Source organism: Cimex lectularius, unplaced genomic scaffold (genome assembly GCF_000648675.2).
Source record: "Cimex lectularius strain Harlan isolate CLEC.00 unplaced genomic scaffold, Clec_2.1 scaffold307, whole genome shotgun sequence".
NCBI lineage: Eukaryota > Metazoa > Arthropoda > Insecta > Hemiptera > Cimicidae > Cimex > Cimex lectularius.
The window spans coordinates 276,946-293,631 of NW_019394204.1; the positions used below are offsets into that span (position 1 = coordinate 276,946).

General features: G+C 38.5%; 2 protein-coding genes across 2 annotated transcripts in view; one reads left to right on the forward strand and one right to left on the reverse strand.

The window, feature by feature from the left end:
• Positions 1-16,686, forward strand: part of LOC106667526 (peroxisomal targeting signal 2 receptor) — an 85,806-nt gene that overhangs the window by 4,726 nt on the left and 64,394 nt on the right. Inside the window, exon 2 of the mRNA XM_014395521.2 lies at positions 9,930-10,002. The gene's annotated coding sequence lies outside the window, so the exon portion shown is untranslated. The remainder of the gene's footprint in view (positions 1-9,929; positions 10,003-16,686) is intronic.
• LOC106667528 (cAMP-dependent protein kinase catalytic subunit) lies at positions 1,473-7,609 on the reverse strand. Its single transcript, XM_014395523.2, has 4 exons — positions 7,520-7,609; positions 3,568-3,960; positions 2,687-2,851; positions 1,473-1,831 (listed from the first exon to the last, which is right to left on the reverse strand). Exons 1-4 carry the CDS (start codon positions 7,526-7,528, stop codon positions 1,493-1,495), a joined length of 906 nt encoding a protein of 301 aa, XP_014251009.1. The 5' UTR covers positions 7,529-7,609; the 3' UTR covers positions 1,473-1,492.

Sequence of the window (16,686 nt, forward strand, 5' to 3'; positions counted from 1 at the left end):
CTAGTACCCACTGTAGACTCATAAGATATACCAATAGTTGGCCTGACGTCAGGGTTATAAGCAGGGAGAAGCAAGACGTAGATTCCAATTTTACAAACATTAAAGGAAGAAGGGTTGTGTTGCATTGTTTTATTTCCTGTTCATCAGTGTGGGGTTATCTTGCTTTGCCCAACCAAAGTAATGTTGCTTAATCTAAGGAATGTCACACTTGAAAATATAAACATTTAATAGTTTAAATTTGGCGACGATTTTGGAAGGTTCTGTGACAAAAGCTTTTTCACTCTTGCTGGTAGTTCTGATTGTAGATGGAAAAAGCCAATAGCTGACTCGAAATCAGGGTCATAAGCAGGGAGTGGGAACATTTTTACTCTATCCAGATCTATTTTGCCTGTTCTACTAAGATAAAATTTGTGTGCTTAAAAATAGTACCTTTGCGAATTATGGTATTTGTGCATTAAATAGACATTATATTACGCGACGTAGGGGATATAAGCAGGAGTGGTAAGACTTTGCCTCTAGAAAGCCATTTCAAGTTTTGCCTGTATTTCTACAAGAGTCTAATTGCTTGCCTTGTACGTAAAAAACAGGACAGTTACGAATTGTCGTAGTTTTCAAACTATTGTTCATGAAATAGCCCAATATATTTCGAGACATTGGAAATAAGCAGGGAGTGGCGAAACTTTCAGGTCTGTAAATTTCGCCTGTACTTCTATTAGAGTCTAAATACTTACCTTGTGCTTAAAAACGGTATAATTATTCATTGAAGTTTTAGCGCCAGTGTTCATGAAATAGTCCAATATAATAGGAATATAAGCAGGGAGTGGCAAAACACTTCTCAATTCTGTCAGTTCATCGTTATCGCCCGATGTTTAAGAGGGTTGTCTAGTTTACGCCATTGATCAAAATGGGATATATTCGAGTCAAAGACGAGTTGATAAGTCAATTAGGTCGAGTTCTACCACCTGAAAATATCTGAAATATAATTAGGGCAACATTGACAGGAACGGTTAGGATGGAATTTTCGTTGAATATTCAAGACAAAAACTTTTCTAATTTAGGAGATTAAACATCAAATCCCAGATATTTTCATATCAGCTAGGCTACAGAGTTGAATGTATACAATGGTATAAGGTATTGACGTACGTATTGATGTACGTTGCCTGGCAGGAACCGTTTTTTTTTTTTTTTTTGCCTCATCGTCGGTTAATAGATCTTGAAGGTAGCTAATAATAAAAGAGGTGGTACAAAAGGAAGAAGAAAGTATTAATCTCGCTACAGATTCTTTATTGTAGCAAATTAATTAAACATAAATATCAAAAATTCAAATAAAGTATAAAAGAAGTGTTTAGCAGGCAAAACATCACATTGTTTAATTTACGTTTACTGACAGCAGAGATCACATTAACTGTGATAATTCTTTTTAAACGCTAAACACAAGATTTCTCATCGTTGTCTGATATAGTCTTATTTGCGAGGGAAAAGGAACATCGGCTTATTGCTGATAGGTCTGATAGAGGACGGTGGAAGGCTGCTGGTAGCCGACGGAAGCCAGTTTGGACTTGTCCAAGAAGGGCTGTCCTCCAGTGTAAGCAGCGACCTGTCGGAATTGCTGGGCCTGGCTGCCAGCATAGGCTTGGGTGTGTTCAGGCCTGAGGACGACCTGCGGCCTCTGGACGGGCTGAGACGCCTGGAGGTACTGCTGCGTCTGCTGCTTCCTCGCGACGAGGTTTTGCTGTCCGTACTGGGACGGGAACTGCTCATGCAACAGCTGAGGGGTCGGCACTTTCACTTTGATATCAGTCGGTTCCCTCACGACGTCAGCTTTGAATCCCTACAAATCCAAAAATCACAAGTTTTATATTTGATTAATTATATTTGTTTGAAATTTGGTCAACGCAATCTTATCAACACACTCCAATCCTATCTTAGCAACAGGAGCAATCCAACGACACCTAAACCTCATTACCGATTGGTGCAATCTGTGGCGGATCAGGTTAAACGAACAAAAAGCCAACAAGTTACGCTCAAACATCAAACCTGTCCACCAGTGCACATTTACAGCAAGATAATACCACCATCGAACCAAGTCCGCTACCTTGGGCTTTACTTACATAGTAGACTTCATGGAACCCACATACAAGAGTAAAACGGCAAGAAATTAACAAAAGATATGGAATACTCAGACCTCTACTTGGACCAAAATCAACATTAAGCATACATAAACTAACCGCTTACGAAACATAAATCAGACCTATTTGAACCTTCGGAGTCGAACTGTGGGGCTCGGCCAAATCGTCCAATGCAGTACCAGTATCTTCAATGCTCTCTTCTAGGTCACCAATCAAACGATCCATAAAGATCTTAAAATCCCTTTCGTGAAAGATCTTAAATGATCACGCTTCTTCAATTTCCACTCTAAACTATCCCTCCACCCCACCCACTAGCTCTAACTCTTTTCTCAACGTCTCATCCTTACAACCCTCCGCGCCGGTGGGCTCGTGACCTATCTAATCAACCTAATTAAATAAAAGAGAGTTCCAACACTGGTTGGTTTTCTCGCAACTGCCTCCTGGTCTGACAGATCTGTCAGATTTGTTTATAACTCAACTATTTGCTCAATGTATATTTTGTACTGATAGCAATAAATAGAATAACTAATAAACTAGAAAAAGGAATTTGGTCTTACCTCGAGCGGATCGGCCGTGTAGGTGACCGTCCTGATGTAACCGTCTGAATCGACGACGCTGTAACTGCCGGAGATCTTATCGCCTTCCCTCTGCTCCTTCCTTTTCTGGTAGTTTGTGAATTCATCGTCTTTGATGTCGAACCCGAACTGGTACTGGGGATTCGGCTGAAAAAAAGCAACAATCAATGGTGAGGGAGAAATTCCCGTCCGAGGGAAAGTTTTGTGACCCGTTCGTCCAGACCGGAAATTTGGTTTCATCGAACCTCCCCCGGGCTGGTTTTTTAAATATGCTTTCAAGAATGAAAATCTCTCGGTCCTGAGTGGCTATGTAACGAACGGGTCCGTTCACCCGGGGTCCGAACTTTCACTCAAACCTTGATTAATAGGTACCGGAAGCGATTGGGCCCCTATTATACAATCTGGGTTTTGCCCTACGAATTAATTTTGATTTCAGATGGTACAAATTATATAGCGAAACCGAAGGTGTACTTCGCTTTTCCCTTTTTTCGTTCTAGTGGAAGCGAAATGTATTATAACTACGAAAAAACGCGATGGTTTATACCAAAATCACATAATATTGTCATCAGTCCTCTTTCAAATTCACCATAACTTTACAACAACAATAAAATTATGAAGCTTCAAACAAATCGATTGCAACTCTGTTTTTAAAATTTCTGACAAAAGTATGAACAAAAACCACCGGTCATTCTCACATTAGTGAAGAATCATTGGTTTGCAGAAGCATTTTTATAGTTTACCGACAGATAAAAATGTGCATAAAACGTTTTCTGTTCGGATGATGCACCTGAATTCTGTTGATCATTATTGGCCATTGTAATAGTAGTTATCTATGGAATGAATTAATTTCATTGTATACTTACATCATAGTCTTCGGGTTCTTGAGCTACCTGCTGTCCGACAACGGGCCTCGCGAGTTTCTTGACGCCTTGTGATTGTGGCTGGGGTTGATAATACTGCGGCTGGTAATACTGCTGTTGCTGCTGTTCGGCCGCCTGGGGCTGATAATACTGCTTGCCGGCGACTTGATACACCTGGGGCTGGGCTTTGGGCTGGAACTGGTAGACCTGGTCCTTAGGCTGGGGCTGGTAAACAGCCTTGGCCTGTGGCTGCAGGACGTACGCCTGCCTTCTCGCCGTGGCGCCTACTGGGAGAGAGCCTGCCGTCTGCTGTCTGGCGACGTACTGAGCAAGTTCTTCCTGTGTCACCGGGTACGCCTGGCAGCAACCGATAACGGCCACCGCTAATATCATAAACTAAAAAAGAATAAATCCGGCGATAACTCTCTTTTCAATCATTTCAGTTTCACTCTTGAAAACAAATTACGTGACTTGGAATCCAATCAAATTGCACGGATCTGAATGCTTAAGGTTAGATATAATGGAAACTCGGACCTCGGTACGTTCCGCCAGGTACGTGAGTTCGGTTTAATAACTTGAGCGTATTGAGATGAACCATCTCTGATTACTGAGACGTGAGTGACATCTTCGTATTCATTTCCCTGAAAGTACACGGGAGAGTTTCTTTGTTCCGGTTTTTGAGTGAAAGAAGGAAACGTAAATGTACGCATGGTTTATGAGCAACTCACACCATTGACTCAAGACACGCGGGTGTACGCGAACGAACATACGTGTGTACAGATTGAGTAATTAGGGATGATTAGGAAGGATCCCAAACTTTAAATTGATAAACTATCGTGAATTTTGACTGGGCAGTTAAAAGTGTACACAATATTGTCTTTTTAAGGAAAGATCCTTACTTTGCATTATATTGCAATTTTACACCTTCGAAAAACCATGTCAATTTATTTTTCTGCTAATTTAAGCTTTTTTAAGTTATAGCGTATCAGTGGAGATTGGTGACTAGCCGTTTTTCTCAGGCGTGAATTAAAAAAAAAAAAAAACTATAAACATCATTTTTTTCTACTTCCGGTACAACTTTTGATTTATGCAGGGTATCTCGGTCAAAAATAGGCTCTATGTAAAAGTTTTAAAGAACAAAATCAAATTTACCTCTTTACCTCGGTCCTACTGACGAAGTAGGATTTTGGTTACAATTTGTTTTTTGTTCGATTTCCGGTAATAGTTGGATGTATACAAGGTGCTGAAGCCAAAAATGCCCTTATCCTAAAGTTTAAAGGAGAAAAACCTTCTCTATCCCTTTACTTCGGTCCTACCATCGAAAACAAAAAGAAAAAAGCTTTTGGTTCCTTTTTTCTTTTTCTTGTACTAAATTTGATCTGTACAGTCTACAGGGTACAGCAGCCAAAAATAGGCACTATGTAAAAATCTTAAAGAAAAAACTTTTTTTTCCTTGCTTACTTCGGACCTACTAAAGAAAACAAGATGGGTTTTTGGTTACATTTTTTCTTGTTATATTTCCGATACTAATTTTGATGTATAGAGTGTACCACAGCCAAAAATAGGCACTACGTAAATGTTTTAAAATAAAGGCCTACTTTTTCCCTCTTTACTGCGTTATTTCAGTGCTACGGACGAAAGAAAGTTGTTCGTTCCTTTTTTGTGATCTTTTTCTATTTCTTATAATGGTTTTGATTTATACAAAGTGCTGCCAAAAATAAGTATATACTGTGTAAAAGTTAAAAAAAAACTACTTTTACCTCTCTATTTCGGTCCTACCGATGAAAAAACAACTTTTGGTTCATTTTTTTTTCTTTTGGTTTTGATCTATACAGTCTATACAGAGTCCCGCAGCCAAAAATAGGCATTATGTAAAAGTTTTAAAATAAAGGCCTACTTTTTACCTCTTTACTTCGTTAATTCGGTCCTACCGACAAAAAAAGGCTTTTCGTTCCTTTTTTTCCCCTATTTGTTTTAATGGTTTTGATTTATACAAAGTACTGTAACCAAAGATAGGCATGTACTATGTAAAAGTTTTACAAAAAAGAACTTACTTTTACTTCTCTAGTTCGGACCAACCGATGGAAAAATAAAACTGTTTTCTGGTACTGTTTTGATCTATACAGTCTATACAGAGTCCCGCTGCCAAAATTAGCCACTAGGCAAAATTTTTAGGGAGAAAATACCTTTTACCTCTTTACTTCGGTAGAAAACAAAATGAGTTTTTTGGTATTTTTTAAATTTCTTGTACTAATTTTGAATTACTCAGGGTACCTCGTCCAAAAAAAGTAAAAGTTTTAAAATGAAAATCCTTCTTTTTAGCCCTTTACAATACCGACCGAAGAAAACAAGAAAGAATTTTGGTTCAAAAAAATTCAAGTTATATCATTGAAAATTGGCGTACCTGTTATTTTTCGACTTAACTAAGTTCAGAATTTAAAAAAAGCGTGCCTTTTGCTTTTAACTCAGGTTTTGATCTGTACAGATTACTACAGTTGAAAATATACACAAATTGAATAGATAAGACCACTTTTTAGGCAATAGTTCGAATATAGTATCGAAAAAATTTGTTATTTTAGTCAAAACGTGCAATTGAATGGATTTGGATATTTTTACGGAAAAATAAAGCCAGACGTAAGAACAAATAAAAGTATTCAACTTAATAAATATGTTTTTCCGAGTAGCACATATTTTATTTTTGCTTTAGATTGTACGCTGTAAATGTTAAATGTTACGACTGAGATTTAAAGTCAGTTGCTCGGATACGACCAGATTTATACATTTTTCAGTAAGTTCCTTCTTGTAGTTATTAATGAAGCCGACGGTTTTATTGATAAAATAATATGAGACCGTCCTTTTAAGGCCCTTTCGGGTCTTGCTTGGACTTTGTCCTCCTGGAACTCGACCTAATCCACCCAAAGTACTCCATAGCCTTGACACAAGTCAATGTTGTCATGGTGGCAAAAATTACTTTCGATTAAATCTGATACAATGCATAGAATTACCAAATTAATCCGCTTGCTTTTGTGCACATTCAGTCATGTTTGACCTTCTACCTGTTTTTTCTCCCATGGCTACTTTAACCTTTTGCGCACATGTATCGGTGATCGATGGTAATGTCTTGGTAGGAAAAGTATGGACTATTTTTCTCCCATTGTACCCTCCTGCTATTTCACTTTGATCAATGTTTTTCTGGCTATTCTACATGAATTTATTAAAAAATAAAATGGTAAAAACTATTTTTTTTTTATTAATTGCCGAGTTGTAATAGTATTGTAAGTAGAATTTGCATAAGTACTTTTGGCAGTATTATTATACAATGGTGTACTGATAACCAAATTTGCATTGCTCTTGTTCTTTTTTATTGCAGACGATAATTGCTGGACGATTCAGCAAGTCGCAATCCTTCTAGCTCGAACCTTCAATTATTTCATTATGTAAAGTTCAAAAGAATAGAGAAAGTCCCTAGAAAATAAGCTCTCTAGGGAATCAGATTTGCGAAATTTTTGAAATAAGACCACAGAAAGTGGGTCGTCGTTGGTTGTAGTGAGAGGACCAATTAAAAAAAAAAAAAAATCAAATTTTATAAGTAATACAGGTAATTCATATTTAATATTTAAAGTTTGCCAGCTTGGAATTAATTTATAACTAAAAACCCATAATAATTAGTTTTTTTAAAGCACCTTATGTTCCATATCAACCCCTTAAAACATCAAAATAACTAACTTAATTTTAACTAAACATAGAATATCCCTTATATTAACTATAATAGACAAAAGCATTGACAGACTTTAACGGCAAATATATAAAACTCCCTAGCTATTCTTCTTATTAAAAAAAAATCTTTGTTTAACATTGGACTATGATGAATAGCAGAATTTATCGAAATATCCTTCAACTCTCACTTGGCTCGGAGTAAATTCTCCGTCGGAATCCAAAGTAAAAGCAAACTCACCTTAATCATAATCAGAAATAATGGACACGGATAGCATGCGTCGATCCGGACAGCCTGGCGATGGCGGAATGTGAACGTCCGCCTTCAGGAGTCACTTATATAGCTTCAGAGCCCTCTCTTTTTCCCTCTGCCCCTCGAGATGTCCTCTCCGGTGGAAGAAATGGGAAAGGGGCCGATACGGCTAAGAGAAGAGAAATGTGTAACAACTGATCGGTCATTGCGTCTAATAGGATCAGACCGTCCTTGATTCTGCCATGGGATCCTTTGAAAACCTGACAGTACTGAGAGGTGTTAAGAAAATTATTAATTTATTGCTGACATAATTTATACCAAATACTTTGTTGTGAAATGGCTTCATTTTTGTTAAATAGTTTATACCCGAGCAACTGTGTACTAAACTTGTTCTTTTATTATGTATTTTAGATGAAATTCTACTGATTTCAGCACCACAGGACAGGGTTATTTGAGGCTCATTTTTTTAACTTATTTTATAAGAAGAAAACAAAACAACACGCGTAACTTGAAAAGGAAACAGTCAACTGAAATGTTCACACTTTCAAGTCAGGTTTCAACTTGAACGGAATGACTCGTGATTTGAAGTCTCGACTTGAACGACAAAAGTTTGATGGGTTCGAATTCTTGTTGATCAACTGAAAAGTGGAACGATAAGTTGATTCATGAGAACGCACCTAACGAATAGAATTGACTATGTCGCTTCTAGGATCTTGAACTACTACTTGTTGCTATACCAGGTCAGCGCAATGATGAACCTATAATTTTTGGCTAATAGGGATTGCCTATGGTAAAAAATGTAATGTGATCGTTACTAATTATTTTTCTCTGCCTATCCTCCCTGGTTTGGCATAAGACGTGTATGAGCTTCTCGCCATTATCGCATTTCAAACGTCAAAATCGTTATACTTGAGCTGCTATATTGGATCTGCGTCAATTTTGTCATTGCCGATAATTTTGGTCATCCTATTATCTTACTGGTATGGTCTGTCAGGAGCAAATTTTGTCTTCTCGCCATTTTCAGATCGTACAAGGCAATATACTGCACTTACGCTACAAATTGCTGCTATATCAAGTCTGCGGGGTGTTGACCTTGTAATTTGGTCGTTACAGTTAATTTTGGTCTGCCTATTCTCAATGGTTTCGTCTGTCAGACACAAGTTTGGGCTCTTCGCCATCTTCATATGACACTCGGTCAAATTTTCCTCACTTGGGCTACGAATTGCTGCTATATTGGACCTACGGTTTGATGAGCCTAATATGTTGTCATCGCCGATAATTTTGTCTGCCTATCCTCACTGTCTGTCAGGATCAAATTTTGGCTTCTCGCCATCTTCAGATCGCACACGGCAAAATATGCTATACTTAGGTCACAACTTGCTGTTGTATCAGGTCTGCGGGATGTTGAGCTTGTAATTTGGTGGTTATAGATAATTTTCATCTATATTGTGTCTGAGGGTGATGAACCTGTAATTTTGTCATTGCTGATCATTCTGGACCGCCTGACTGGTTTGGTCAGACACAAGTTTCAGCTTCTCATCATCTTCAGATTTCTCGTGGCAAAATTTGCTGCAGCCCGTTAAAAGCCTAGCTACTTCACCAACTAAATCTCTGTCTTTATCTGCATGTTTACAGAAAGTTTTACACTAATCTTTTGTTATCTTAACCAAAAACCTTACATAAAAAAGAATAATTAATTGAAAGAAGTAACTTGGTCAATTGACCACTAAAACAAAATGGATTTTACAATAATCTTCTCAAGTCTTTCGTATTTCGTTGGTAACACTGGAAAAAATTGAAATTGGTTTAAGGCTAGATACTTTACCAGCGATATGTATCTTTAGCTATATTTTTACACATATGGACATCAAAAACCTCTCATAAAAGTCGACTTATAATTTCATTTTGGACGTCAGTAAATGTATGAATGGTGGGATTGGGTTTTAATTATTTACATTAATACATTAATCATGTCTGATGCTGATAATGGAAGGTAAAGGCTCATTTTTAAAAAGAAAAAATGTTTTGCCTAGTGTTTTTTAGCTGTAGCCAAACAAAATCAAACAGGACCCATTTATAATTTTGAAATTAAGTCAGACAAAACAAACCAGGTACGTGACGAGTTGACATTCGATCCGCAGGGGACAAATCAAAAGGGATCATCTCAGCGAGGGCGCTGTACCCAATTAATACCCACTGTCTGTTGAATTCGTTACGCCGGAGGTTTTCAAAAGGACGAACCCATTCCGATTGTCTTCCTTTAATTGATCCTTATATCTGTTTTAATGTAACTTTTGTCGATTGTGCAACTGACCAGATAATGTCAAAACGTCAGATGTGACTTAACGTTGAAAACGTATGCAAATGATTGTTTTTTTAATTGGAGTTTTTTTTTCAGATTGGACAGTCGTGTTTTGGCTTGACCAAAATGACATGGGTGCAAAATAGCTTGAACTACTCTGCATCTTCAGGTAATGGAATTTTGCGTTTATCTAAAATCCTGATTTTCTTATAGAATTCCTACATTTTTCCCAGTCAAATGAACATTTGAATGAAAAAGTGAATAAATGTAGTGTACAATGACCATTTAAGAAAAAACAACACACTCGATAAAATGATAAATAAAAAAGATTAGATACCTAGATCTATATATAGATTTACATATGGATAGATAAATGGAAAATTATTTTTCAATATCGATCAGCCTTTTTTTGTTAATGGCAATGTTCGTACGTCAGAATCGTCAGAATTATTTTAAAATTCACTTATACCAAGTGAAAGTAGGTACCAGGAGGTCATTTTCTCTAAATATTTCTTATAAATATTGCAATTTATCAGTTTTCTAACACACAGACAAAACCTTTTGAGAAGAGGAAGTGGATATATACATAATAATATGATAATACGTATGACGATAATAAATAAATCGTGGATTATACACTTTTACTTTTCGCTGGATAACAAGTGTACATCGGAGGACTTTGGTTTTAATTGACCACATACAAACAGATCTTTTTCAGAGGTTGACTGATTAATATAGCATGTCTTGTTTAACAGAAACATGTTTCTGTTTATTCAGTTCTGCTCGTAAATGGGCGTACACTGATGTATAGTTTATTTTGAGTCGGTTGTGCTGTAGTTTTCTATGAGAAGAACAGCAGAACCAGTATCCGTATCGCCACATGGCAGACGGGGCACGAATAATCAAGGAGAGCTCTGACCATAGTACTGGAATGGATAAAATCAAGGGAAGTGTAAACAAAAGGCCAATCCGCAGTCATAAGAACTGACTGAATTCAGATCTACAAAATAAAAGCTCACAAAAACTATAAAGAAGTTGGAAACATTTAGAAATCTCTACTACACCTAAATTACGGGGATGGAAAGTACACCTTAAATAACAGCTCATGTAGGATAAGAAGTGAAGAAGGCTGAAAGGATGGAGTGATGAATGATTTTTCTTAAAGTGAGTAAATCATGAGTGCGAAACGCAATAAGTTACATAGATATCGACATAATACAACGAAAAACCGATAAGATATCGAGTGAAGAAGCTATCCAGTATTAGCACACATAAATCATAGAATCACTCGCACACTCTGAGAGCAGGTCTAGAGGACATTGTCTTTTTTTAGACGTCGAGGAGTATTTTTGGTTATGATCGGGAGGAAAGTTGTTGCACTTGGGTATTAGAGTTGCATTGAAGGTTAGTGTGAAATTTTTAGCAGCTGGAGATGATTTTTTTTTTGGGGGGGGGGGCATTCAGGTCGGTATGGATGGGAACGTAAACCGGGTTAACGATCTGAAGATTCGTGATTGTACGGTCTGGATTTTGTGGAGACAGGAAAATTTGGTTGAACCCCATAGTTCCATGCCGTACGTCCATATGGGTTTCGGTATTGATTTGTATATGATTATTTTGCTGTCAAGGGAGAGTAGATCTGTTGTTCAGTAGTATTTTAAGTAATCTGTGCCTTCGGTTCAGTGCTTTCCTTTAAGTCGTGTATGGAGGGGTGAGTCGTTTGTCGAGATGTTGCTCTAAGTTAGCGTACGACGGAAAGGGAGGACGAGGGTATAATAGTTTGGAAGTAGGGGTTTGTGGTTATGAGTGAGTATGACTGGGTTTGAGTTAGAGGATAGAATGGCAGTGTCATCAACGATATTAGTTTCAGGATGGAAATGTATATCAGTAGTATATTCACAGTACAGTGGGGATTAGCCGTCTAAAAATCGCAGATTACATGATTCGCCTTCCCCAGATTGTAAGCGACAAATATTTCATCGTCAAATGGTATTCTAATATACTAGTTTGCTACAGGAACCTCGAGTACAACCTTATTATCGAGTATCTTGTTCATTACTCTAGAGAAGCATCACTATAAGCTGTTCGATTGCTAAAAAAGGTACAGCATAGGTTGTATAAACCTTTTTTCCGCAAAACTCTGATATTACTTGATGTGGTTGACAGCCCATCATGCCGAATGAAAGGCCCCGTCAATGTCACTAAATCACAGTTACTAGTGGGGAGAATAAGCTTTCTCTTAGCTTTTTTATCAGTGAAAGGTGTATACCTACGTTTACGAGCGAGTCATTCGTTATTCGGCTGTCCATGACTATATTAATTTTTTTGGCAATGTTTTCCGTGATCCATGGCGTAACGGAGCCATTTGCTCGGAATGTCGTTTGAGCAATGACTCGTCAGCTCTTCTGTTCGGTTAAAGCCGATTCTTCTTTCTCTGAAAAGCCACCAACCAATATTTTTCCTATCCTTAATTATCGCGACATGAAACTCCAGGTCACAGCCGGCACCCTACCCGGATGTAGCCAAAGTTGAGAGGAAGCGGGTTTAACCAACACATTCACTCCGCTCACGACCTTTCCTGCTTTGATCTTGTCGAACTGATGACGAGATGATTCTAGTCTTTGCTCCTGCACATAGACTGGTATCACTCCTGCTATTAAAGATGCGGCATCGAACGAAATATTTCTATAGATTCTAATATTCCGGAACATTGGGTTCCCGATTACTCATCGTCAACAAGACAAGAGGATCTTTAACGTCCGCACCTAGCCTATACGGCCTTATCGGAGGTTTTGATTCTCAAGATGAGAGCTGACGCACCTCCGCATACGACGGAATAGTGTTACCGCCGCAGCATTGGTGTAGTGGTGTCCCGGCCCCTGAGGGTCGGTAGCCACGCTCTCCGCTTGTCCACTCCGAATGGCCGGGCCCGCATTGTGGGTCGGGTCGTACGCCGCACGCGAGGGGCTAACGGGCCGAAATACATCAGCCCGTCCCCCCCCCTCGCGTACTCCCTCGATAGAGAAGGCGACTCTATCTCTCTGAGTGTAGAGGCTTCTCCAGCGTAGAAACTTCCGGGAACGCCCCGACAACGGTTTCGGATTATAGTGGGATTGCTACCCACCCCCTAGATGAGCACAGTCTACGGTAAAAGGTCTCTTATCGAGCTCAGCCTATACCTGCTGCGCGCAATCGAGGGACGCCATAGGTCTAGCCTAGGTGGTCCGATCCTTCGCTTCCCCAAGGGTACCACGCCGGTCATACGCACAACAATGCAAAGCATACTCGAGTCAAAGACCGCCGATTTCACTACCCTTTTCCAATCGCTTACTTACGCATTCAAGAGACTGTAGCATGATCATGACGTCCTCAACGCTTACATGCTGTCGTCCGGTCGCAACGTCTCCCGTGAGGAACGGGGGGTAATACATTGGCCATACGCAAGCTTCACGAAAGGTCCCAGATAGAAGACAGCCTCTGTCTAAGTTCCCGCCAGGGGCGTCACCACAAGCCACCACGAGTCCATCCCAATGTGACTCTGGGCTGGTTTTTGAAACAGTTGAGTCACCCCGTGGAAATATTCCGGAACAGTCATAGTCTGTGAAATCCATTTTCATACAATTTCCACTCACCTTCAAGCACTGCGGTGCTGCATACATGACTAATGGCGAAAACGCACTTTTGTATTTTTTTAGCCTCTCTACTCCCTCAAGCCCTGGTATTGTTTATCTGTTCGTCATCTCTTGCAAGCCCTTTTCTAACAGGCCCAGTGTTTTTGTGGGTTGTGTCTGATTGTTTTATGTTTGGCTGTAGACTGGTTTTATATATGTGGTTGTTTTTCTGCCTGGTTTGAGCTTGATGTGTTCCTGTTTTTTTTACTGTGGTTTATGTTTGTTTGTGCTTGATATGCTTGTTTGATCGGTTAACACCTTGTCATTCACCTACACGTATTTCTTAACAAACTAATGCTGTTAATAAGTAACATGAGGTAATTATTAATTAATTTTATTACTTAAATGTTAATCTTTTTATCTTGCCATTTCAATAAAACTGGAGGACGTTTTGTAAAACATGATATCCATGTTGGGCAGTAGACTAGTGAAGTTCCAGTTTTGTACTAGTATGTTTTGTAAAGAACTTTTTTTAATCTAATCAACGTCCACTTACCAACAATAAAATTAATACTGTACGTTTGTACAGATTTTATTATCATTACGTCAGAGATGAAGGAGGTCAATTGTGAGTTGGATCGTATTTTATTTGGATATGTGCGAATCACTCCTTTGTTTATATCATTGTGTTGTTTGAAAAATGGACATTAAAAAATAAAATAATGGAAAGGTTATTCGGTCGGGAGATGCTCTGAGTTCGCGTCTTGTGAGACGGACCCGGGTGAAAGGTCGACTCGGCTCAAGGACCATTGCCATTGTTACTTCATAGACGCTGAAGAAAGTAACCAAATGACCCGGGTTGCACAAGACGATCCTTGCCGTATTACACGTAGCCCGGCTACTTGAGACTTAAAAGTTCCAAACCCCCTGCGGACGAGAGGCAATCCTTCCAAAACTGACCAATTTTTCAATATTTGAGCGAGATTTTCACAAAAAGGGAAAACCTTTTTTTTAATATTTTACGTTTGTTTGACAGTTGTACATATAAATAAAACAAAATATTACATCGTGGGGGTGGTTGTTGGTACGGTCGGTAAACACGTGTTAAAGTATATTGTAAGTTTTTCACTGAAGATGGCGTAAGTCCCGCTTTCATGACATCTAAACCCGCCAAAGAGTAAACTGGCCTAAAGTGTCCAACAGTATAACAAATAATTCATTTAGAAATCGTGAGGTGCGGTCTGGTGTGATGTAGGTTTCAGAAAAACATTTTCTTTATCGTGCCAACGTTTCGATCTTTATTGAGATCATCTTCAGGGCTCAAAGTGTTTGCCTTCTGTGTAATTGTGCCATTCTTGCGTGTCGTGTCGAGAGTGCCCCGATTAACGGTCACTAATCACCACACAGTATAACAAATATTAGTCGGCTGGCAAACTATTTCAACATTAAATTTGTTTTTTGAACCTTAGTTCATTCTTCTTCACTTCTGTTTTTTAGACATTTATGCCTGCTCATCGCTTAAGGTTTTATCTATTTCTACTTTAATGTATTGTACTGCACTTTATTCTATGATAGTACTACACAACTCTGTTCTACTCAATCATACTCTATTGTACTTTGCTCCTATTTACTGTATTTTACTCTTACTACCTGCCAACTACTTATTTTCATTCTCAACATAGGTTATTATAACTGGCATCTACCTTTTTATAAGATAATATATTTTTCATGTATATATGTAATATGTATAATATATTTGTATTATATGTGTAATATAATATATTATACATGAAAAATATATTATCTTATAAAAAGGTAGATGCCAGTTATAATAACCTATGTTGAGAATATAGGTATGGTATGGTATGGTGGAAGGGATGCCGGGAAGCGGGGCTTGTGTTCCCCAGGCACTGCAGCCTTCTGGCTTATTGTACCTTCCCAGTTCCCTAGTTTAGTCAATAGACTCAATCCTTCTTCTCAGAAGTATCAGGTCATTGACTGTTATTGCTGCAACTTGGTTCCCTGAGTCTTTTTCGTACGTTAGGTTAAACCTCCATTGAGCTGTTGCTTCGCATTCGAAGATGATATGAGTGGCTGTTTCCTCCTCCTCATNTATATATATATAATTCCCACTCTTTTCTCTCTTTCTCTCTCTCACTCTGTCTCAGACCACTTCTCTATCTAGCCACTTTTCTCTCGCTTCTCGCTATCTATCGATCTATCTATTTTTCCTTCCTCTCGCTCTATCTATCGATGTTTCCTTCCTCCCTCCCTCTCCCTCACTCCCACCCTCTCACCCTCTCTCCCACCCTCTCCCTCTCCTTTTCACAATGATATTTTGTTCCTTCTCTCATTGTCTTCTTCCCTTACCTCTCTATATATCTGTTTAATTGTCTATCTCTCTATTTTTCGCTTATGCGGAATTCTCAGTATAACTTCTGCACAAATTGCGCTGTTGTGCTTATTTAAAATACGAGGAAAACTAGTATAGAAAGGTAAAACCACGATTCGGCAACAGGATTTTATAGAACCGTTTATCACCACCAGTTTCTGTTATTATATTTTAAAGCCTGAACAAAGCTTTCATATAAAAAGGCCGTCTCATTTTAAAAGATTTCACCTGACCACTTTTTCCTAAACGAAAGTTTAAAGTTTTCCGTTTAAGCGAAAATCCATGGGATAGTGTAATACAATTGGTGCAATTGCGCAAAATTACGGCGGATCAAGAAATCGTTCAGAGCCTAAGAAATTCACGCCTGATGTAAAGCAAAAGCCAAGAGGGTAAGAGGAGAAAAGTACTTGAAAAATCAATAAGAGTAAGAAAATTATAAAATCATATATAATGTCGCAATTTTAAGTCAGTGAACGTTTTAGTTGAATATGAAGAGGTCATGAAATATTTGAACATTTGGAAGATCTACACTCTCGCGTAGACACGAGTATGTATAAAAAAAGACTTTCATGGTTTTCTATAGTCTTCTTCTGACGACACCATCATATTTTATCTAGACAATTGGTTCTGACTTTTGCTCCTTTCTAGTTCGACAATAGAACTGTTTCATGGTTCGCTTCGGTTTTTTACAATTTTTTCTTCATGGTTTTAAATGCAACTTATTTTAAAGTCACTTGCATCTAGAAACGCTGTCCCCCGATTGAGAAAGTAGCTTAGTTCAGAAGGTGGGAAAGGTTTTTCCACCCATCTCACGGTTTCTTAATATCCTCGGTGAGTTGCTTCAGACCAC